This window comes from Pygoscelis adeliae, unplaced genomic scaffold (genome assembly GCF_000699105.1).
Source record: "Pygoscelis adeliae isolate BGI_AS28 unplaced genomic scaffold, ASM69910v1 Scaffold124, whole genome shotgun sequence".
NCBI lineage: Eukaryota > Metazoa > Chordata > Aves > Sphenisciformes > Spheniscidae > Pygoscelis > Pygoscelis adeliae.
The window spans coordinates 4,052,851-4,076,806 of NW_008824791.1; the positions used below are offsets into that span (position 1 = coordinate 4,052,851).

General features: G+C 39.9%; 2 protein-coding genes across 2 annotated transcripts in view; both read left to right on the top strand.

Moving 5' to 3' along the window:
- LOC103916877 overlaps nt 1-15,054 on the top strand; it is a 35,319-nt gene extending 20,265 nt beyond the window's left edge. Inside the window, exons 3-4 of the mRNA XM_009323941.1 lie at nt 10,525-14,960; nt 15,014-15,054. Coding sequence (XP_009322216.1) covers nt 10,525-14,960; nt 15,014-15,054 — 4,477 coding nt within the window. The remainder of the gene's footprint in view (nt 1-10,524; nt 14,961-15,013) is intronic.
- Nucleotides 15,055-15,081: 27 nt separating this feature from the next.
- Nucleotides 15,082-23,956, top strand: part of LOC103916839 (beta/gamma crystallin domain-containing protein 3-like) — a 47,935-nt gene continuing 39,060 nt past the window's right edge. Inside the window, exons 1-4 of the mRNA XM_009323895.1 lie at nt 15,082-15,514; nt 16,494-16,541; nt 16,902-17,017; nt 18,067-18,214. Of these exons, the coding sequence (XP_009322170.1) occupies nt 15,128-15,514; nt 16,494-16,541; nt 16,902-17,017; nt 18,067-18,214 (699 nt within the window). The 5' untranslated portion in view covers nt 15,082-15,127. The remainder of the gene's footprint in view (nt 15,515-16,493; nt 16,542-16,901; nt 17,018-18,066; nt 18,215-23,956) is intronic.

A 23,956-nucleotide genomic window follows, 5' to 3' on the forward strand; every position in this document is an offset into this window, starting at 1 on the left:
CCATCCCTGGAAGTATTTAAAAGACGTGTAGATGAGGCGCTTAGGGGACGTGGCTTAGTGGGCATGGTGGTGTTGGGTTGATGGTTGGACTCGATGATCTTAGAGGTCTTTTCCAACCTTTATGATTCTATGATAATAGTTTAGCGAGAGCATTGCAAGCTATTTCATTCAGAAAGGGAGGTAGCCTTGAGGAGAGACAAATTTCAGACTGTTTACAGTTCTACTATTGTTGGGGGTTTTTTATTTTAAGGTGTAGTAAACCTGTTGCTATACATCTAATTGCATAGTATTTCCCATCTTCATACTGTCAAAGATCCTGTCCTTTTATTTTGCTGGGTTAGAAATACATCTGATAAAATCCTTTAGGTCCACATAATTCTGGTTAACATGTCTGTTTCAGAGCTTGTCATTCACCTTTCTGTTACTGGTCAGATGCAGGCTTGTGGTGATACAGAAACATAGCCCTTAATTTGTCTGATGGATTGTATATTGTGATTTTGATTCAGTCAGTAGTGGCAGCATTCATCTTTCCCTGTCGATGCCTTTGGCAGACAATCAAGAATAAATGAACGGAAATTAAATCACTTAATTCCAAGCAATGGTCTTGCCAGGTAATTCCTGAGGAAAAATGCAGAAGAGTGGGGAAGCTGCTGCTGCTGCATTTATTGAAATCAAACGTGTCTTGTGGTCAGAGCTGTGTCCTTCTCTGCAATTGCCTACCCAGGACCTATTTTACATACAGGAGCTGAATATTTAAAACCATAAGTGTACACACAGCATGGCAGTGTCCATCCATCTTTGAAAGCATCTGTTAGGTGGTGACAGTAAGAGGAAAACAAGAGCACTGTGTTGATTACTTCTATTGTAATAATACCTGCATAAAGATTCCCATTGTACAGACAAATATATATAGTTATATAGTAATATACAGCCCATGAGAGATGGGAGAGACAACTGCTTCCCTTTGTAATAAGAGATTGTCTTGGTGGTGGCTCTGGGGAATACCAGCAGAGCTGTGGATCCCGGGTCATCCTGCTTGGATGGAGACCTTGGCACATGCCCTGAATGCCTACAAGCACTGCTGTTTGGACCTAGATCGATTACTTTTGGTCTTAATTCCCTGATGCGATTTGCTACACAGACACTTGAAGCAGCACAAGGAGGAGTGGGGGGCAGAGGTATGCATCCTGGGGTGAGGAAATGGGGAGGCAGGAGGGGGACGTAGTGATTTGTCTTCTGATAGCTTTCTGGCTTCTACCTTCAGAAACCGACTGTGAAAGTGCAGTGTTATTCAGTTGCTGGTGCTCGGATAGACAGGGAGTCATTGCTGAGAGTGACCTGCTACTGCTGAGAGGGGTATAAACTCTGTGGGTAGCTCCACCCTTCTAGGACAGCCAAATATGGCCCAAAATTGATTTAGAAGGCTGTCCTGGGGAAGGATCAGAATCATCCTGCCCCTAATTCTCTTGGTGACCTGTGGAGGGAGGCCTCCAGCAGTGATTGCAGGGGTATACCCAAACTCCCATGGAAGGATTTAGTTAGGTTACTAGAGAAGAGGGCTTCATTATTCTTAAATCTTTTCTTCCAGACACATCTCTATGCATACCTTGATTTGAACAAGCTACCCTTTAACACTACTCACAGACTTTCAAATTTTGACGAGAGCCCAAGCCTGTGTGGGTCAACTGAGACCTTGTCAAGATAGGTGCTGTGCTGAGATTTAGCGACCCATTCCAACAGTGGGGTGGGTGAATCTCAGGGCTCCACTGTAGGAGAAATGCAGGCCCAGGCCTGCCTGCCGGAGAAGGGTACCTGCCCAGAGCTGGGATGTGGGCCAAAGGAAAGGTTCTTGTTGGCACCAAAGCAAAGATTTCTGTGTTTCTGAAGGATGAAAGCTTCTTAGTTTGAGTAATTCATAACAGATGCATGATGCAAAATTGAACTAAATTAATTAAGCTGAAAATTAATTCACTGGGTTGTTTTTTCCAATGAACTTTTTTTAATAGGGTTGTTCAACTGTGCAGTGTATTCGATTAATTGAGACTGTTTCTTAGAAACAGCATTCTACAGTGTGATTTGGAAGTTAAAGAGCTACCTGCAATGTAATTTTTCAGGCCTCCTAGACTTTTACTTGTCAATAAGGACTTAATCCTCACACCTTCATCTTTACTGTTGTTGGGGTGGCAAGTAGCATCAGAGAGAGGGTATCACTGGGTTCCTGCTTTAAGTAGGCAGGTGGGCTGCTAGAACACATAGTCACCTTTGGTTGCCTCTTCAGAGCACACGCAGCACCTGCGTAATGCTCATAGGCAGGTCCCAATATAATCTCCTGCTGATACATCGGCGTAACTGCCCCTAGCGTTGGTGTACGTGAAAGGGAAAAATAATGTTTCTGGCATCCCGAAGTCAAACCCTTTGGTTTCCTTAACGCATCTGAAGCTACACTCTTGCTTGAGAGTAGAGGGATGTCCTAGCTTTAATTCTTTATTACGTATGAGGAGAGGCCAAGAGGAGTGGCTTTCTTCAGCCTTAAGAAGAGAAGGCTAAGGGGAGACCTTACTGCTGTCCTCAGCTCTCTCATGGAGGCCTTAGAGGAGATGGAGGCGGACGACTCTGAGAGACATGCGCTGTTGCGATGAGAGGTAACGGGAACATAGGATATTGGAAAACGTGTTTTCACCATGAGGGTGGTCAAACCCTGGGGCATGTGCACAGGGCTCCTGTCCCAAAAGCCCATCCTCAGAGGTGCTCGGAAGTGGTAGGACGAGGCCCCGAGCACCCTGATGCTAGTTGGCCCAGCTTTGAGCAGGGGTTGAATTGGACAATCTCCCACGGTCCTTTCCAGCCTATATTACAGCTCTGTGCCTGAAGGTGAGCAAAAGCAACTTTGTGCCATCCAGCTTGTGAATGCAATTTGCTTTTCATTGGGATTTGCAGCATCTTATAACCCCTCCTTGCACGTCAGCATGAGGCAGCCCGTGGCAGACTGCTGCAGAGGCAGCACAGGCCATGCTTGTCCATGCTCCCTGGAAGAGCCAGGTCAAAGACATTTGAGCACCTGAATTGCCTTGAGTGTGACAGAGGGGAAAGGAGGAGTAGCTGGCTGAACTACGTGGGATGCGGGGGGGGCAGGGTGGCAGGTAGGTGTGCATGGATACTTCCCGCAGGTATGGGGCAGAAAGGTTGGCTGCTGCTGGGTACTGGGGAAAGACGGCAGCGAAGAGCCGGGAGTGGTCCCAAGCCCTTCGTGCTGGCCTTGGTCTTGCAGCTGCCGGTGTTTTGGGTCAGCCTCGATCTGTGCTTTCTTCCTTCAGACTTAAAGAGTAGGGTTGCTTTCCCAGATGTGGAAGATAATCAAGAAGTAGTACCTTGAAGGGGAAGGAAAAGCATTCCTTCTGAGGTCACAGAGGCTACATTTGGTTTTATTAAAATTGTCGTTGATTCTTAATTGTCCTTATGGAACATTAGCTTTGAAATTTCCTGCAGAACCAACTGTGTGCAAATCACTTTGTTCAACCAAACTTTTGACCTTTTGAAATACACATTGTGAAGTCCCAGGACACTAGGTATTTCAAACTTAAGATTTAAATCATGAAGCTATCCCCTCTGGCTAAAAAATAATTTTCTTTCATCTAAGTTGTATATGGCAACTTTTCAGTTTGCCCACAGTGTCTTTTTTTCAATAACGCTTTTCTTTTTTCCATTTATGAAGATCTGACATGACTGTAGAAACCAGCTGGCTGAGTAAGTTGGATTCCACCAGAAGGTTTTTCAAAGTGACTTTAAGACAGTTGTTTCCAGACAAAGGACCTTAACATAATTTTAAAAAAGTTGTCAGTTAAGTATGCAGTAGAAAAAAGCTAAGTGGAAAAAATTAAGATAAACAATAGCATAATTTTAAAATAGTCAGGGAGGGGTAGATAGGAACCACAAGAGACATACTGATTTAGATCAGTGGTTTTCAGCCTGTAGCCTGCAGATCTCTCTGCTCTGGGAGCTACTTCTGAGGGGTCTGTGAGAGGAGATTAGGGGAAACATGCGCATGTGTGCTTGAAAAAGCAGGAGACTGCTGGGCTGGGGAGAAAATACCTGGAAGAGTGAGGTATGAGGAAAAAAAAATGGCCGTTGCATGTCTTGGGAGAGCCAAGTGTTGCAAGCTGCAGAAACAGGCCAGCCAGCAGTATGCTTATGCTTCGGCACTGCTGAGCCTGAGCTGGTGCGACTGGAGCTAAGCAGTGATGCTGGTTGTAAAGGCTTTCTAGCGTGGATGCCACGCTGTGCAAATGAAGCTGTGCTGCCTGGGGATCTGAGATGCTGTACTCATGTAGTGCTGTATCATGCTGTATGATCTTATGATCTTCCTCCATCTTTTTTAAAAGAGCCTAGGGTTGTCTGCTTTCTGCATGATTGCATGGTACAAATATGAAGATTAGAGGGGTCGCCATCTTGATGACATACACTTGAAAAAGATGCAAACAATGTAGTCTTTATGGATGCACTGAGATGAGGCATTCAAGATAGTAGGTTTCCTCCTGCTTCAGGGCTCCAAAATCAACAAGATTGTTTTATAACTAATGCCACTTTTGGGGCAAGTTATACAAGATGTCTGTCATATGAGATGTTAGAAGATGTTCCCCTCTCTTCCTTGAGTTAGCCCCCCTTGAACTTTTTATTTCTCTTTCAGAATAGAAGAAATCTCTACAAGCATCTACTCTTGACAAATTTAACATAACTCATGTTGACATCCTCTCTTGTTGCTGTCAAAGTCTTTAGTGAAACTGAATTAAGGCTTTATAGGGAATTGAATAGCTTCCTGTGAAGAAGGGAAAAGAAGGAATCTCCCAGTATTTGAAATATGTGACCGAATGCACGCTGGGTTCTGTGTATAATCAGGCTTTCATCTGTATCCTCATATGAGTTGGAAAAAAAAAATTGCAGAGTTTTTAAGGTAAGTTCTGAAGTGACATATTATTTTGGTGATCAGAAATGAATTGTTACTTTAACTGTCTATGAAACAAGTCTCTAGTGACACTTTCAAAAGATTTCTGTCACACAGCCTGCTTCTAAATGTGTTTCATAAGACTTACAGCTGAATTGCTGCTGCCACATGGGAACATGGGTTTTCATTTTTTAAATGTCTCGTTGTTGCATTTGAGCGTTCAGATCAAACACATTTCTACGTGCTCTAAAAGTAAATGCATTAGGGCTAAAAGGTCTGTTGGCAAAATTTTTATGATATGCTGAGCAGCAAATTCTTTATCAAAGGTCAGAGATCCTGGAGTTGCCATGTCTGTGGAGGAGACGTTGGTTCCCTCTTAAAATAGCATCCACTGCAGAAACTCTTGGTAAGGGCAAGTCTGCAGGAAAGCAGAGCTGTGTTTTAGGAGACACTGGCAGAGGCCAACTACAGGATGAGGCTCCGTAGCTGAAGGGGTGCTGTAGCTGGTGCTAGTCAGGATTGGGTTTGTGCACAGAGCTCCATAAGGCAGATTGCTCTGAGTCTTGCTCAGACTTCAAGTTGATCAATCGGAGCATAAAATTCCCTCAGAAGACAAATGGAGAGCAAAAAGAATTGGGAGAAATGATAAAAGGCACCACATAGGCAAAGGGAAATTTCTGAGTATGTTCGTTTTGCCTGACCATGTGTTATAAATAGTATAACTTTTGTTGGGATCTGTGGCTCAAATCAGTGTGAATATAGGACCCCATCATGCTGGGTTCTCCTTGTCATCCCTGTGTAGGCAATATATATTCTGTAAAATTAACTTACTCATCCAATTTCTGGATGCTTTGGGTTTAAGAATAGCTGAGTTCATGGGAGAAATTTGAAGGCAGTTGGGTGTGGGAGACAAACGGAAGGATGTTTTCCAGGTTTGTGTCAGAGCACTAGTTCTCGTCACGTGTTTATAGATAAATTCTGAATTCTTCCCACTGCATATCAGACAAAATATCAACAGCAGAATGAAAGATGCTCAGTAAAAGTTGTCATCAAGCTGTTTATTCAAAATAATGCCTCGATTGTGGTGGAAATGAGTGTTTGGTACCTTGCAATACCATTACTGTGCTCACTTTAAACATGTATCATTACAGTTTTCATTTTCAAGAATTCATAAAACTTGTTTGAGGATTGGTGCCAACCTGTGTTCTGTTGGTTTTCTTGAAAGAAATTTTAGCTTGATTCAGGACAGTTGTAGAGTGACTTATTTTTGAGGTTGGCCAAAGTATGGGAGAGCTGATAGGTTTTGTAAAAGCTTAGTAGTGATTATTTAAAACATTTTGATCCCATTCTGACTTAACTGAAATAGGAGAGGTTACTCAGTAATGTTAATTCTGAATGAGAGCATGATCAGGTCTTACATTCTTAAGACTTACTTTTATTATGGCTGTGACTGTTTGATGATGAGTGAATATAGTGTATTATAGAACTCAACAAATCCTTACCATAAGTTTTTTAGGATCTCTGGAGCTTTGCAAAATATTTTCTAATGTAGAGGAAAGTTTTCTGTGAGGAAGTGGAAAATAATGTTTTTGTTTTTTTTTAAAGGAAAACAAAAAAAATTTATCTTTTTTTTTTTTACTGCCCTTTCTGCAGCTGTGTTTTGTTTTCTTCTACTCAGAAATGTGTATGTTTCTTTGCAGAGGTGTGAATGCTGAAGACAGCAACTTAAACAAATGGGGTGTGTGTTTAGCAGCTACCACTTGGTATCTCTGGAAACCAGTCTAGTGGTATAGAAGGCTAAATGTAGGCATCTAACTTTGCAAATGCTTGGGAGACATGGTGTTTATACACAACTTTCCTGTTCCTCTATAACTTAATATACCTGGCTAATAAAACCTAAACTGAGATTGTGCTGTAGCCTTCATCAGGGATTACGATGAATTTAATCCCAGTACAAACTTAATTTTCAAGTTCTCACAAAGTCTTAAGTTCCAATGTTCAGATATTTTGGCATTAGCCTAAATATACTTGGCAATGTTGTGTTTATATCTCTGTTTTAATGTTTATGGGTATGAATAATTTCACTTTTAGTTCACTTACACTCTTTGCATGTCCAAACACTGCACAAGGAGGGAGTTTACTTGTGATTTTAAATATTATTAAGTTCCCTCTTCAAAATAAAATTAATATCGAAATAAGAATCTGGGCCTCTAAAACCTTGACAGAAGAGAGACTCTATTTTGGATTGGTAAATCCGCTCCATTTTTATATTCTTCTGTACCTATTGAGAGAATACATACTCAAAATCCATACAGACAATATTTGAAGTTACAGTTACTCAATGATACTCAAAGAAACAAAATTATTTATTTTGCTGTTCAGTTTTCCTTAGTAAATTTATGTTCTATTTCTCACTTAAACTATTTGTCCTCAACTCTAGAGCTATAATAACTTCTCAATAAATGTGAACTAATGGTAAGCTGCAGAGCTTTTTAAAATGCTTTTAAGATATTTTTTACCTAGTGCAATGCTTTTATATTGGAAATCAAAATCTTAGCTAACTCTTCCAGAGACTCTTCTGAAAGGAGTCTGACAATTTCTCAGACAGGTGAATGGCCACTTCCCGCCACCAGGTTAGCAGACATAGGGTCAGATTGGGTAAGAGTTTGAAAGGGTTTGTTCTTAGTTTAGGTGGGGGCTGAGGCAGAATGGAGTTTAAGCACAGTCTGAGCATCTGCTTTGTCCTAAGGTGAAGAACGGAAAAGCTGACGGTCACATTCATATTGTCACTGCTTGATTTTTGCGAGAATTCTTTAACCAACAAAAAAATTAGGGGGAAAGGACAGAAGCATTAGAAAGAAAGGTGAGTATTTGTGTTGTCTGTTAGTTTTAAGAAAGAAGAAAAACTGCCTTTTCAGAAAATTGAAAGTGACAGGCTCTGAATTTATCCTTGGTATATCAGAAAGAGCAGTGAAGGATCACAGTTTTTCCATAGTGATTCTTCGTTAGTTTTTGCATTCACTTTTTTTGCTACTAAATTTAAGACTGATGAATGGCTAGACCTACCAAGTCCTTGTCACATTTCTAGGCTTCTCGTTTTGGTATTTCTTCCAGCATTCAAGCAGTCTTGATTTTTAGCTGGTATACGTTCATTCTCTTTCCATAGTACCCTGTGGTTCAGAAAGCATTCCATGTTGTATACTTTCTTTTCTCCACGTTTTGCTTCTCCTAGTCCTGTTCCTTAACAATGTATTGAGAGGGTCTGGAGAAGAAGTCTTATGAGAAGCGGCTGAGGGAACTGGGGTTGTTTAGCCTGGAGAAAAGGAGGCTGAGGGGAGACCTCATCGCTCTCTACAACTACCTGAAAGGAGGTTGTAGCGAGGTGGGTGTCGGTCTCTTCTCCCAAGTAACTGGCGAAAGGACGAGAGGAAATGGCCTCAAGTTGCGCCAGGGGAGGTTTAGATTGGATGTAAGGAAAAATTTCTTTACTGAAAGAGTAGTTAAACATTGGAACAGGCTGCCCAGGGAAGTGGTTGAGTCACCATCCCTGGAAGTATTTAAAAGACGGGTAGATGAGGCGCTTAGGGACATGGTTTAGTGGGCATGGTGTTGTTGGGTTGATGGTTGGACTCGATGATCTTAGAGGTCTCTTCCAACCTTAATGATTCTATGATTCTATGATCTGTTGGCAAATCGCAGTGCTGCAGCCGGAAGGTGTACAAAACCATGCCGTGTGTTACCACCACCAAGAAAATTAGAAAAAAAATCATAGGGAGTCCTCAAAAACAAGCAAGCATATAAAAGAGCAATTGGCACAAAATCTAAATTTGGTTTTCTCTTTATTTGCTCACATCTGCTAACTGAACACATTGCAATTTGATTACATAGCCAAATTACCATTTCCTCACACAGCCACTGTTGAGAGATTAGTTTCTTCCAAGTGTGAGATTTTGTGCATCTCTGCAGATACGCTAAGATAGAATGAATGGACATAAGCAGTGCCTGCTGCCCTGATGGTTTCCCTTTGTAAGACAACATTATGAGAATATAGCAAGATTGTTTTATGTCCGTTTATAATAAATGTATTTAATGACATTTTTATTAAAATTGCCCACATTATATGTGTAAACTGTAGGATATTTTTCTTGGATTCTTTTTAAATGCAATAGGAAAATCTGGGTATGCAATAACTAAAACAACAGAATGCTATCTTATTTTGTGGCATCTACCCTACAAAAATATTTTTATGTACACTGAATCTACAGTCAAAATATACCAAAATTAAGTATTCATGCTAAAAGGTGCTATAGATTGAAACAAACAGATTCTTTTGCTTGGTCTATAAAAAAATCTACTCTTTTTTCAAATACATCATCTGTGGAAGAAATAATGTTACTAGCATAATTTTTATCATATATTTTCATGTAACTTTTTATGATCTTACATAAAACACATTTCTAAAACTTTGTATACATTACTATTTATATATTTAGACATTAAAGATAACTTACTTGAAAAGAAATGAATTTAACAATCCCTGTCATTATATCTGGGGAAAATACTAATAGGGAATAATCTAATAAACAAAACCTTTTTCTGAGGATGCTATAAGAAATTGTGCAAATAGACTTCTTATGTATCTTTTCAGGAGCTGAAGACATGCGTAGACAAATGCTGCAGATAATTCATTTCATTTAATGTTTGTTTATTCATTTTGTGGGACTGGCCACTCAAGTCACGCCTTCTAGTTTCCAGATACCTGAAACTTTTACTCATAACAAAGCAGTGTATCAGTTTCTAGATGGCCACTTGTACTTTTCATATTTTCCCAGGCGTTGTGACTCCCCATAGGCCTGCAGTCTGGAATTAGCTAGACAGCTCAGTCTAATGTCTGTGAGGATTTAAAAAGTAAATTTTCCTCTAAGTTCACAAAGCAGCTCAGTCTGATGTGTGGTCCCGGAGAATGTCACAAAAAGTAGTTGACGCAGGTATTTAAAAGACGGGTAGATGAGGCGCTTAGGGACATGGTTTAGTGGGCATGGTGGTGTTGGGTTGACGGTTGGACTCGATGATCTTGGAGGTCTCTTCCAACCTTAATGATTCTATGATTCTATGAGAGCTTGGGTAAAAATTTAAATTTCAATTCTATATATTAATGAACATTAGTACAGTAATTTTCTTCAGTTTTAAAGTATAGGCCTACTTTAGTAGGGTATAACATCTTCACAAAAGTATGCTTATTTCTGTCACTGCAAGTGTTGACTTGCAGTGGCATTTGTAAATAATAATTCCATTGTCTAGTAGAAAGCAAATGATAGAAGTTGTTTATAGCAACATCTACTTTTTGCTTATAGTTTAAGTTGGCTTTTTCAGTAAAAGGTAGTGTATGTATCATTTGTCACACAAACCCATATTTAGGAAGAGCAGATAAAGGAGGAAAATAGTGTTGCGTGCAATCTACAGTTTGTGCTAACCTGTGGAGGAAAACAGTATTGTACATCACCTACAGTTTGTGTTAACCTTTATTATCACACTAGCTATTTAGATAGTCTTTTTTGTGCTGATAATGATGATCCTTGTTACAGGCGGATGCAACGGAAGCCAGAAGCGCCCGCAGTCACTTATGCAACATATCGAGGTTCTGCAAGGATTAGGCAGCTACTGAAGAATCAATCAGAAATGGCTGGAAAAGGAGAAGAAAGTACTGAGAACAGAAATGGTTCAATGGTCAAAGAAAATGGAGAAATCCAAACAACTGTCTCTCTGAAATCAGGACACTTAATAAAAGAAAATGGAGAAGATGAGGGTAAAGATCACAAAGATGATGTCATAGTAAATTCTTCTGCAGTTAAAATCGGAATGAAAAAGTCTGGTAAAGCTCAGCATTGCTTGGGTAGCAGTAAACATGAAACAACCGCAAAGACCACAACTTCATCTATTGAATCATCTCTTGAGATAGACTTAAAACATACACCTGCTTTAGCTGCAACAAAAGTTAAAAGAACATATTCACTAGATTCATTACTGTCATCTAGTAGTAGAAATAATGAGATCCTAACCAATTCCACTTCCCAGATTTCCAATTCCCTTAACATGAGTTCTGCAGGCGATTTGGTTGGAAAAGAAGTTGGACTGCTGGGAGAAGCAGAAGCTCAGTTTCAGGCAGACAAAAATGCCACTTCTAACTTTGATAAAGAAAATCATTGTAGTAAAGCAGCTAAGGATTCCACAAAAGAAATGCAGGATGATTGTTTACATTCACCCAAATCAAAAAATAAGACAGTTAATGAAGAACTACAGGTGAGTAAGGGAGAATATTGCTGTAATCAGCAAATGGATAGTCACTCGGAGCTAACATCGGATGTCCAGATGCTTCATTCCAGTACCACTACATTTCAGCAGCAAGCAGATCAGCATACAGGTAGTGCAAATAAAGATAGTGATCCAAGAAAAAGCGATGCACAGAAAATTGTGGCAGCTGTAGAAAGAGAGCAAAATCCACAAAACTTTCTTTCTGCTGCTCTTTTACCTTTTAATGAACAAATACCCACTTTGCTTAGCGTGGAGTCCAGAGGAGAATGCATAGCTGCAGGTAATCTAACTGCTTCAGTGTCATCTATTAAAAATGGTGAAGATATAGTCACGGGCAGGGGGACTTGTAAGGAAGAACTGAGTGAGTTAGGGAAACCAATGCACATAAAAAATGATCACCAGTTAATCCTTGTGGAGAATTCTAAGGATACTGTCACACTGCAGAGTGGTTTACCTTGTCTAGAAACAGAGGGTGTGGAAACAATGAAGGTTTTATCTGAGATTGCAGTGGAAAACCTTGCCAATGTGTCGTCTTGCATACATAAGTGTGAGGGTGTGAAATCTAACTTCGATGAGCTGACAGCACCTCTCCCTGTTACTTACGAGTCTTCTGTTGAAACTGGAGGCTGTTGCTCAGCTTCTCCTCATCCTAGTTGCAAGACCAAAAATAAAACTATAGGGAAAAGAGAAGTCAGTTTAAAAGATGTGAGAGAGGCTGTTTCTTGTCCTGATCGTGAGTGTGAGAAGAGCAAATCCTTTGAGCCTGTAGAGATGAGCCTCTCGGAAAGCTCAGTTCCTGTCCACAACTGTGGTGCTGTTTCCCTTGAAACTGTTCAAGACATTCCTGCCAAGGCATTAGTTACACTCACAGAAGATAACACAGCAAAGCCTGCACCTTGCCCTTTAATCAGCATTGATAGGACAGACGATTGTACTCCTGCTGCTTCTAAAATCTATAAGATTGATATGACTGAAGTTGCTCTTGTTCCTTCTGAGAGTAAGGATTCCACCTCTGAACTTTCCTCTTGTATTTCTAAGTCACAAGAAAACATTCTGGAGGTTTCTCATTCTGCCTTGAGATATGGAGAAGGACCTTTGACCAACCATTCTGCTTTCATCTGTGAAAAAGGCGTTGATGTAGACATCATTTCTGAATCTCCATCTGTTTCTGAAGATAGGCATATTAATTTTTCTTCCAAGAAGGAAAACAGTAATAAGCCTAGGATATCACCCACAGCACTTGATTGTTCATCTGACAACCAAGGAAAAATGCCTTCCTCTGCCACTAACTCTGAAAATGACCAGATTGCTAGATGGTCTGCTGCTTCTGAACAGGACAGCTTCATTTTTCCAGCTGCTGAGTTTAGGAGCATAATCCTTGAGGACAGAATGACTGAGGTGCCACTTTGCTCAGGAGACCTGAGAGCTTCATGCCCGGCTGGTTCTCTGGAACCTGAGCTTACTCCAGCTATGCTTGATCGCTCTGCTGCTGGAGTAGAGGTGGGGTGTGTTTGCATCCCCAGGTCCTCTTCACCTACTCTGGGATCCAGAGAAGTCTCCAACCTTTCTGTTTCTGCCTTGGAAACATCGGGTGTTGGTCAGGGGAACAGTTACTCCTCCAGTCACAGAGCTGGTGATGGGGCAGAGGTGGCCTCTTCCGCACAACAGGCTGGCGGCAGTTTCTTGGCAGAGGCAATGCCATCACCCATCTGTCCTTTGAAATCTTTGGAAATGGCGTCTGAGTCAGCCTGTACTGAGAGCGTGTGCAGAAATGCTGTGGGACAGGTGAATCTTGGTAACTGTGCTTCTGCTATCTCAGAAGCCCCTTCTGTGACGGATGATCAAACAGCTGCTGCACCCGCGGAGTCAAACAAGCTCTGTTCTGAGGAAGTACTGGAAGATACCGATGTGAAGGGACAAGAATGTGCTAAATTCCAAGATGCTGCTGCTTTGTTTAAAAAAGCTGAGGAAATAGTGGACTCAGTTTTACACTTGGCTATAGAAGAAATAATAGCAAAACAAGCCATTGGTGTCTGTCAGCTTTGTGGGAGCAAGGGTGGTTTAATAAATACAGATATTCTAAATTATCAGAGAGCTGGAACTGTACAGCTGGAAGCAGAAGAAATCCAGTCAACTGTGCAGTCATTAAAACATTTTAACGAGAGCAGTGGAGGAGGCTCATCTTCATTTACAGAAAATGAAACAGTGGATGCAAATAATCAAGATGAAAAGATACTACCTTACATCCCTGATAAAATGGACCTACATAGTGCGCTAGCACTAAAAGCAAAAGAAATAATTGATGAAGTCATTAATTCAGCCAAACAAAAACTGACATCCAATCAGTGGCAAGGCAGTGAGAGTAAAAGGCTTTCTGAAAAGGTTGAGCCTAAACCTACGGCTGAAACCCCAAAGATTTTAAACCTGGATATGAAGTTACCTGCCAAAACACAGGAACCAACAGAGGAGGCAGAAACTCAGAGTGTAGCTGTAAACCGTGAAAACGTAGATTGCTCAGGTCCTCCTTTACTTCCAAATAGTATGGAAAATGGCATAGATTGGCCCCAAAGAGGTGAAAAGATACCAAATAATGCATTTATATGTCAAACAACTGGATTTCTACCCACAGGTAGTTCAGCAAGGCCAGAATCAGATCTTATGACACCAGCCAAAGAGAGGCACGATAGAAAGGTGTGTGAACATCTGGCTGCAGCAGAGTCGTGTGGCAAAGGTGGAGTATCAGCAACTAGTAGAAAATCTGATGGATCTTTACATTTAATACCTAGAGATGCTACTGTGACTGAAGAGATGCTTCTGTCATTGCAGTCAAGAGAGTCATGCAATAATACAAATATGCCAGAGTGCACATTGCTGCCCACTGTAAATGTTAATTTGTCATCTTTTATGCCTGATGAAGAATGTATCAGCATGCAGTGTGAATCCAAAGACAAAAGCAGTCCTCAGGGTTCTCTGGAAAGCAGTACAGAGGACAGTCCGTATGAACACTGTGGAAGAGAGGCTGCAGAAGAAGTACTTGCACAAGTAAAAGCAACCTTAGAAGATTCAAAGGCAGTGGAGAGTGAAGAGGAACTAGCAGAATGGGCAAGTGAGATAGCAGAGGTTAATACTGGATTAAATACACAGTTCGCTGTACCTGAATTGTCTGTTATCGGAGAGGACAGTGAAGGGAAAAACTGCTTTAACGCAATTTTTGCCCAAAATAATGAGAATCCAAAGCAGGTACAAATGAAGGATCAAGACATGAAGAGGAATGATCAGCTTGAAGAAAATAGTCTGGACTGTAGTGATGACATGAAGGAATCAACGGATCTTTTGGCCTTTTCTCCACTAATTGAACAGTGGGAAAACAGTTCTTTTACTATCATTTATGAAGGTGCCCTTCAAACTGAGAACAAATCTGTCTCAACTGATGATATGCAAACTGGTTCGCTTTCTTCTTCTGTTCTGCCTTCGGATAATATAGATCATCTAATGTGTGAAAGAGCAAAGACTAAATATGAGCCAGCCTGTCTTTATGGGAAGGATAACAAGTTGAATGAAGCAACAGATAGCCGTAGCTCAGAGTCATTTCTGAGCGTGGAGGCCAAGCGCTATAGAGTATATCCTTTCTCTTTGTCTCCAATATACGAAGACGACAGCTCCCAAGAAGACTTACTTTCCACAGATGTGTCACCAGAAGGCCATCCTAGTGGACTATCTAAAGATAACATTGACCACACTTCTGTACTATCCCTTCTCCAGTCGGTTTCCGAGCGCTTACAGTTTACTACTCAGTTCAGTAAAGAGGATGAGGAGGAGGGAGTGGAGGACGAGGAGGAGGAGGAGGAGGAGGAAGAATCATCATACGAAGAAAATATGCTTGATGTTGAGAGAGAAGAATGTCTTTCCAGTCAGTGGAGAGGCAATTTAAAAACAGCCCTTCCATCAAACGACCAAACTAGATCTTTGTTTCCTGAACAATCACCTCTTCCTTCAAAAGAAAAACTTGACTCTAAGGAGCAACCAGAACTGTTTCCAGATGCGGCTTCTCCTGGTCAAACACCTTGTAAGCCAGTTTCACAGAAAGCTGATGCTGCTCTAAAGCATCCTCCTCCAAGTGTGTACTACCAGTATTTGAAATCTGCCAGCAATTGCTCCTCTGAGAAGGGGACCAGGTTTGGAAGCATTCTCCAGGATATGTTGCAGCCAAAGATTCATTGGTCTCAAGACAACACCATGCCAAAACTGGGAGAATTGTCAGCGGTAAGATGTCGTGTCATATAATATTAATAATCAAAGTGATTAGCCCAGATTCAAAATTGCTGTCTCCCTATTCTCCTTCCTCCCTTTTTTTTTTAAGGTTAATTCTTTTATCGTAAACAAAATCAATTAGGCTGTTTGAGATCATAGTTTAAAAAAAAATTCTGCTAAAATAATTTTAAAAGCAGTATTCTGGGTTCAGCACACAGATGAAAGTGACTTAATTGTAAAACAGAAGATGTGAACAGAAAATACAGTAGGAAAATATACATAATAGTAAGTCTGTATAATAGCAAAACACAGACTTGTCCATGTTAAGGACATTTCAACCTGAAGATGATGGAATTGCCTTTTAAATGAAAATTGTTCTTTCATTTCTTCCACTTCTGAGATTAGTAGAGCCGTATTGTCCAAAAAATACAAATATCTGCTTACGGGACTATTTGATTGTTTCATCACAGAGTCTTCTACAAATTGTAGCTTAGTTAGCAAGTAAGTAATATAGCTGCTTCCATAGATTAGCATTTCTTTTTTAGTTTATTTAAAGCAATGGCAGATGAGGGTATGGAAACAGTTCTTCCCATATTCAGAAATTGAAAAGGCCACATAGACCAAATGTGTAACTGAAGAATAAAGTCTTTCTGTGATGTTGGGAATATTTCGGTCTGTGTTAGAGGTCTGTTTTGGTTTTGCCACTGTTAAGACATGCAGTTTATTGTTTGCTGGGAAAGGGTAGTACATTTTCAGAAGTTACAACTTCCATAATAGTTCTTCCTTTCTAGAATTTGCTGCTTTCTGCTGATTGTTTGATTCTGTTAAACTATTTACACCAACTCTGAATGACAGTGAAACAAATCTTGGTTGTTTCTGCTAGTGACAGTTGTATACATTTATAGGAATAATGGACCCAGAATAATCTGTCTATGCTTTGTGCTGCTGTTGTAGATGTCAATAGTTGCTTTCCATGTCCTTTTAATTTCAGAACCTCATTGACAGAGCAAGTCTCAAATACAATCCAAGACCGGGAAAGGTAAGCAGAATTTGTGTCACATAGATCAATATGATACATGGAATAATTTGTTGTACCAAAATTTTAGAATTGCCAGCATCTGAAGTTGTTAGTCTAGTTTTCTGTATTTTAATGGTGCATATGCTTGCACATGCTAACAATGAGTTTATATTATTAAAAATCCTGCCACTAGTAGTTTTACTGTATTTCTGTCAGCAGCTGCTGTTTTAGTTCAGTAGAGTGTTTCATAAAAGAAGAAAATGTGTAACACGTCAGTTGAGTGGGCACAAAGTGAAGTAAGTTTTATTCCAAGCAAAAAATAACTGTCTACACTGTATGTTGAAATGGGCCCTCATTCATATGCATTGTATGTTGTTTCAGATTATTATTTATGATATTTCTGGTGACAAAAGTAAACAAGAAGTTCATTCTGATGTGCTAGATACCACGTCCTGGATCTTTCCCGTTGGGGCATTACTGAGGATAATTAGAGGATGGTAAGAAATCCAGGTCATATTTAAATAGAGTCTTTCCAAAAGACTGTCTATGTGTTTCTCTTGTGTTTTCATTTCTTTTATTTATGACACAGGTTTGATCTGCAAGAGTGTCTTTTTCTTTCTTTATAATTAGACTGATACAATGAAAAAAGCATGAAACAAGGCTTCAAATGCTGCAGTACAAAAAAAAAAAAACATTGTTTCTCCTGGGAACTAGCTTCAAACAAAGTTTCTAATAGAACCATAAGTAAGTTTAGACTTCTTGCCTGAAGTGCTGAGACAGTACAGCCATAATCATCACTAGAAGCATGTATGCCAAACAAAATAGTTTTTTTTACAGTTCAGTTTCATTATACAGTAACTGTTGCAAAAGGACCATAAAATGAACAATCTCAGCTGCTGTTTGTAATGTAGCATTTAGAGGAATGTGGATGCAGAAGGATATACAAGTACCTTTAAGGTAGATTTTGCAAGTGTTTCTCGGTTTGCTTTGGGAAGCTGGGGCTGGGACCATGTCAGTTATTGTATTGGAATGTAATTGGTGGCACTTACAGTGAATGTTTCTGACTGTCAATCATGGTAACAATACATGTCACATTTATGCAGTTTTGAGGCAGCCTTGTTTGGTTTTGCATACATTTCTTTCGTGTCCTAAGAAATATGGAATGCCATTATTAGTGTGTATGTGTTTTACGCCTTGCATAGTATCTGCCTGAACAGGACGTGTTTTGATGTGTCAATTAATATATTTGTTCTGGTAAAATAAGGCTTTTTATTTACATTGTGTTTTAGCTGTATTTTTATACAGTTACTATTTTAAGTTACGTTAGGCTACGTCCTGGAGGAGAACCCTGTAGTTTACTTTTAAAGCACAGAAGTACAAGCCCCGTATTTATCTAAAGTGAATGTGACTACTGAGGGACAGCATAAGAAAGGTCTGATAGTTGGCTTGATAAAAAGAGCTCATTGCTGAGCTTTCCAACAAATGTGCTGTATAAGGACAGTCTTACCTAACAGCAACAACTCGGTTCATTATATCATTATTACAGTTGGATTTTTTATGAGAAACCAAAGTTCCAGGGTCGGAAATACGTACTAGAAGAAGGAGAGACTGTGCTGGATCACCTTTGGGATATTCCGGGCGTGAAACATCGTCGAAGAAACCTCACAGTTGGTTCAATCAAACATGTAACAAAGGTATAGACTTTATTAATAATATACTCACATACATAATTAATTTCTGTTGGCAATAGTGGTGTGTTACTAGCAATGGACAATGTGTCTATGCTGTGTTTCTGATTTTATTCAAATTTGCCATGAATCACATTTTTCACCTTCAAGATAAATTCCAGGGCTTCTGCTGCGCTAAATTTTCCTTTCAGCATAGCCTCCAAAAATTACTATTGCTCCCTCTACAGCTTTGTGCCATCTGTAGGGGTTCCATGTGGACAAGTGGTACACCTACAGCATCTGGCTCTACGTACAGTCAGAAGTTTAAAAGGCATTTTGTTGAAAAGATAGGAATCAAATGCCTAAATCTAAATATAATGCATCCATTGTTATTCAGTGAATGAGGAATATATTTACCAGATCTTGTGATTTAAGAAGACTTAGTGCTCTTGTTTAGCATAACATTCCAGTTATTCACAGGGCAGTGGCCCTTTACTGTGAGTGAATTGTCATTTGTTTTGCAATGTGAAAGTTTTTCAGAAAAAGTGGTGTTTCTCTGTTCTCTGCTGGTATAGAGGTAATTTTAAAATTGATAACCTTTTTGTCATCAGTACAGGGGCATAATGTCATAACAATTAGAAATACTTTTTCATTCTCTTAAAGACTTAACAATAAATAAATAAATTCAAAAGAGGCTGGCTGAGGGCATGAATAATGAAGTTAACATTTATTTGAGCTACACAAGTTAAAAGCATTTGACCAATATGGAATATGAATATCGATCAATAATGTGGAAGGCAGCTAAGTAATTAAAGAAATACCACAAGAACATGTGGAACTATGGTCTAAAGCTGAGGGAAGCTGGGTGTGTCTTGGGTATCAAAGAAAAGAAAGCCTTGGATTGGAAACACACTGTGGTTAGCTTCATCATGCTTGATAAAAATCTTCGTAATACAGCTAAGTAGGTTTGAGCATTGTTCTTCTTCCAGTATGTGGTTCATTTGTATGGAACAGATGGAAAGCTTTGCTGCAGTACACTAGTTCAGTAATCAACACTGTTTCTCATGTAACTTAAACCTCTAGCAGATATGGTTGGTTGGGAGGACTTTTGCTGTTAGTCCATAGGGCTGTATGGAGCTAGTGTGGGTGTGAACTCACTAAGCTGGGTTTTGTCTTCTAAACCTTGATTCGTGAAAGCATCCATCTTTTTTAGGTTGTACTTCAGCTGCTGTGGAACTACTTTTAGAAGGTAGTTTGCCAAAGTGCTACTTTTTTTTTTTTTTTTTTTTTTTTTTTTAAATATAGGCATTATTTTTAATTGACAAATAGCTGTTTCTTTTCCAGGCAGCTCATGTGTATGTGATCTGCAGGATCACATGTTTTACTGTCATTCTCTTTTTCATAGGCTGGGTAGCTCAGTGGCTTTTTTCCTGCCTAGTTTGGTCATACTGGCTGTGTGTCCAGGCTGTCTGGCTTGTCTTCTGATTTTTCAAGTGGCTTTTTATGGTGCTTGTTTAACAACTGCTCAGATGCCTTGAATTAGCAGATTTGAAAATTGGCTAAATATTTGAGAAGAACATGGCTTGCCAAGAAGAGAAAAACAGATGTTTACTAAAGAAACTGTAGGAGGTACATTTAATATTATTTTTAATTTTTGCTGGCAGATGTTAGGTTGCTGAGAAACAGTCTGCCAGTAGCTTCATGCTCTGATTTGGCTTCAAGCATCTACAAAAAGCAAAGGTTCTGTTAGCTTTGTGGTTAGCTTGTGGCTTGACTTACTGTGGACACACAGTATATGTATCCATGTGTGTTTAATTTAAAGGAACTTTGCAGGGGAGGGAAAAAGATCCCAAAGGAACAGATCATGCAACTAGTAAAATGACGACCTATTTGAAGTAATGAGGCGTCTGAATTCCACTAAGGCAAGTCAACATGAGCCTAAACTAGCAAAATCTCCCTGCACTCGGGTTCAATGCAGCTTCTGCAGCACAATCTGTTTAGCCCAGTCAGTTCTCTGGTCTACTGCAAATGAATATATTGATCTTATGGAATTGGAGAGCTTTTTCTATCTGTTTCTGGAAGCCCGAAGAGGGTGCTAAATGTTACTTTCCTAAAAACAAGAGCTGAGAAGAGTTGCTGATGTTTCCATTCTGGTGTAATCTTGTAAACCACTATTTTGCAAGGTGACAAGAGATCTGAAACAGCAGTTTGTAATCTCTGTCTGCAAGATGGTTAGGCAGGGAATAACTGGATTCCTTGTGGACTGTTCTTAAGCAAAGCTCTTTGTAATGGGAATGTTCACAGTATTACAGGAAGGGTGTGTTTCTTTTGTTTGTGTGGTTTGCTAGGTGAAAAGGAAGTTATTAATTCAAACAGGGACTACTTTGTCAGATGCCATAGGAAGACACCCAGGAGCTTCAGATTGTCTCATTTGCTAGTTGGTATTTAGAGGATAGTAATCATTCATTTCTTTACTATTATTTTATTCTACTACCAGCCCTGTTGAGTTCTGTAGTTTGGTTTGGTGGTGAAGGGTGGTAGCAAGAGTGGTACAGAGAAGGAGAAGTGGGAGAAAGAATTATGAATGGGTAAAAAAGGCTGGACGACCAACAGAGAGTAAGATTTAAAATAAAAAATGATGCAGAAGCTGACATGTCCTAAGGACAAACTGTGTATCAAAAGTAAGATGCATGTCTAGACTGTATTAAAAAGCAATCGTGTGAATGCCAGAACTAATTAGGCCTGGTTTTCAATAGACTCATCATTGTTTGGGCATTTAGCTTGAAGACTTTAGTCATTCGTTGTCCTGTTGTTGACATAAAAGGTTACCTCAGTTAAATAGGGTATTTTGATCACTTCAGTCACCACAGCTTACAGCTCCAAGGAGAAGACCTAACAGTGCTGAAATTATTTAGCCCTGCTGGTGCTGTTAGGGCTGTAACCCTAGATTCGGAAGAAGGGTAAACAGCCAAGACCACCTTGAGGGGGTTGAAGGCTCTGGGTCTCTCACTTACGGTGGAGCTCTTGGTTGGACTAGAAAAATGTCAAGAGATGCCACCAAAGAGTAATATTTAATGCTAAGGTCTTTGAGGGTCATCTTAACCCTCTTCAGAAGAAGCCTTAACCTTTCTGCTGAGGGGCGTGTTGCTGTTTGGAAGTGTCCATTCTCTGCAAGCTAGTGTAAGTATTTCCTGTGCTTTTGTAACCATCTCTGCTCCCAAAAGACCATGAGGGAAGCAGAGGCACTCCAGGGTGACTCTGTGGAGGTAGGAGGAGAGTACCGCAGAGCAAAGGAAGACAGAGTGGGATGCCTGGAGGCTCTGACCTACCTAAGCATTTGCTGGTTGTGTGTTATCATTGGAAATGAACACAACTACTTAATCTGTTTGCTGTGGTTTTTATTCTGTTTTTGCCTGACATGTCAGTATGTTGATGAATATGGCATGAGTTTTGACTGCTTGTGATGGGGGTGGCAGGGTCGGGGTGGTATAGGGAGGAAACTTTCCAGTTTTGGATCTGGCCTGAAACACCATGGTAATAGTTTTACATGGTAGTAGTTTTGCATGTGGCTATCTTATTTGAAAATCTTGACGCCTTGCAAATGAAAGGGCTTTGGACTGAAGGATCTAGTTCTCAACTTGAATGCTATCATATTTGTGTGGTTTTCATTTTGTTCTAAAGATGGTGGCTTTATTACAAATGTTTAAGAAGCCTCTGAAAGTAATGATGCCTCTTAAATATGCTCAGGCAAATATGAACATGCTGGGGCAAATATTTACCAAGCTAAAGTTTACATGCTTAAATTATATACATTAATGGCATAGTACTTGAGTGTACGTCTGCAAATACGTAGTGTTCACCTCATACAGCAATACTAAATTTTACCATTTTCTGCAGTCTGTAAATTAATATCTGTAAATTGAACTCAATATTTAAGTCAAAATGTATATGTGATTTTTAAAAAAAAGTGCTTAGAAAATGTAATGTACTTCTTGCTCGAACATACTATTACCTTTAAAAATAGATATTTGAATTGCTTTTGATGAAGACCTCGGTTTACTGTGTGACACTTTATGAAAGCATTTTGTGGGCTTAATCTAGTACACACAAAAATGCCATCGCAATGAGCAGAGGTTTTTTATGACTGTGAAAATCTGTCTGGAGAGAGATGGTGATAAATAGGAGAGATTTTATTATGAGTGCTTGTGCTTTACCTACCCTTTGGAGAACTGCTACATTCTTCATCTCTTGAGGTGGAGCCTGCCTCGTGAGCTTCAGAGTCAGGAAAGCAAACTTGAAAAGAGAATACAGACTGGCTTTTTCTAATCTTCAAATGAAATACCTCCTACTGAATTAAAATTAAACATACTCCGTCTCATATTCAGTCTGAGCCCGCAGGCAAAGATACTTTATTTTGCCACTTGTCTAGTCTTGTAGGTACTTTGCTTCAGAATTTACCTGAAACCATTAAGAGTCTAGCATCATTATTTGTGGAATTCTTAGAAGTGCAACTTCTGATTTTACGTATCAAGCTTTGTTGTTGGATTCACAGATTTTAGCCATATCACGTATCAGGTATTATTAGAAAAAAACCCAAACTTCAAATATTTCTTAACTGTGACTTAGTAAGATTCATATACATGTGAAAACTTTGAGGAGACTTTTTTTAAACTTGACTAGCAATACACTTAGAATTGAAGAATGGTGTTCCTTAGCACTTTGCCATAAAGTAGCATTGTACTAGAAAGTCTTTTTTCCTAGTCTTTCAGGATTTGCTCATCTGAAAATAAAAATTCTGGTATTGCAGTTTTTGTTCTGAAAACGAATAGTGTGCATTGTTTGCAAGGAACAATAAAGAGGAAACACAATTGTGCGTTAGGGAGAGTTGCCAAAACAGTATATACTGTGTTACTTCAGGTCTCAGAGGAAAGTGAAATAATATCCTGGAGTTCATCTGTTATAATTGCCACATTTATTGCTGACAGTTAAATAACTGCTGAAAGAACTTTGCTAACCAAGAAGAGGTGTGTTTCTCGGTGGGATGTTACTCCATCATTTGAAAGCTCCACTCAAAACCTGTGTGAAAAAGGAGAGCATGCAGGTGTTGTCATGAGATGAGGTACTGTTACTTTAAGAGCTTTTGTGCCTGGTTGCTGGGTTTCCCTGCAAGATCTTGTGTTTTGCCTGTGAGGTCTTGCAGAAGCCACAGGCCGTGTGGGTTCTCTCTCATGGTGTGACCCTGCCTGGGTCCTCAACAAATCCAGTAACCAGGTGCTTCTCTGAGGACACCCTCAGGGACAGCTTCTCATCCCTCTTCTCTAGTGCACATGCAAGGGGCATCTTCGTCCAGCCACGTTTAGGGCTTTCAAGGTCTTTTTATGCTGTCCAAGCCCTTTGGGCTAATGCAAATGGACCTGTGGGTCAGGAGGATAAGGGGAAGGGTGCTGTGAAGTTATCACTGAGAACTGAAGGTTTCCAGCTACAGCTGAGCAAACTCTGTAAGCACGTGAGACGTCTTTCATTGTAGCAGGAAGACTGTTCTGTAACGCACTGCTGAAGCAGGGCCTTATAGAAGATCCTCATTGATTCGTGATGTGTTTGAATGCTGGGAAAGAAAGTATTGGCAATGCATTTTATACAAATATTATCAAATAAGTGTGGTTCAATAAAATCCCTGCAAATTCCTGAGAAGATCATGTGTTCAACAAGTAGTTCTCCAGCATGGTATCTATTAGTAGAAAACCTTAAGTAAGGTAACAGAGGTTGTTG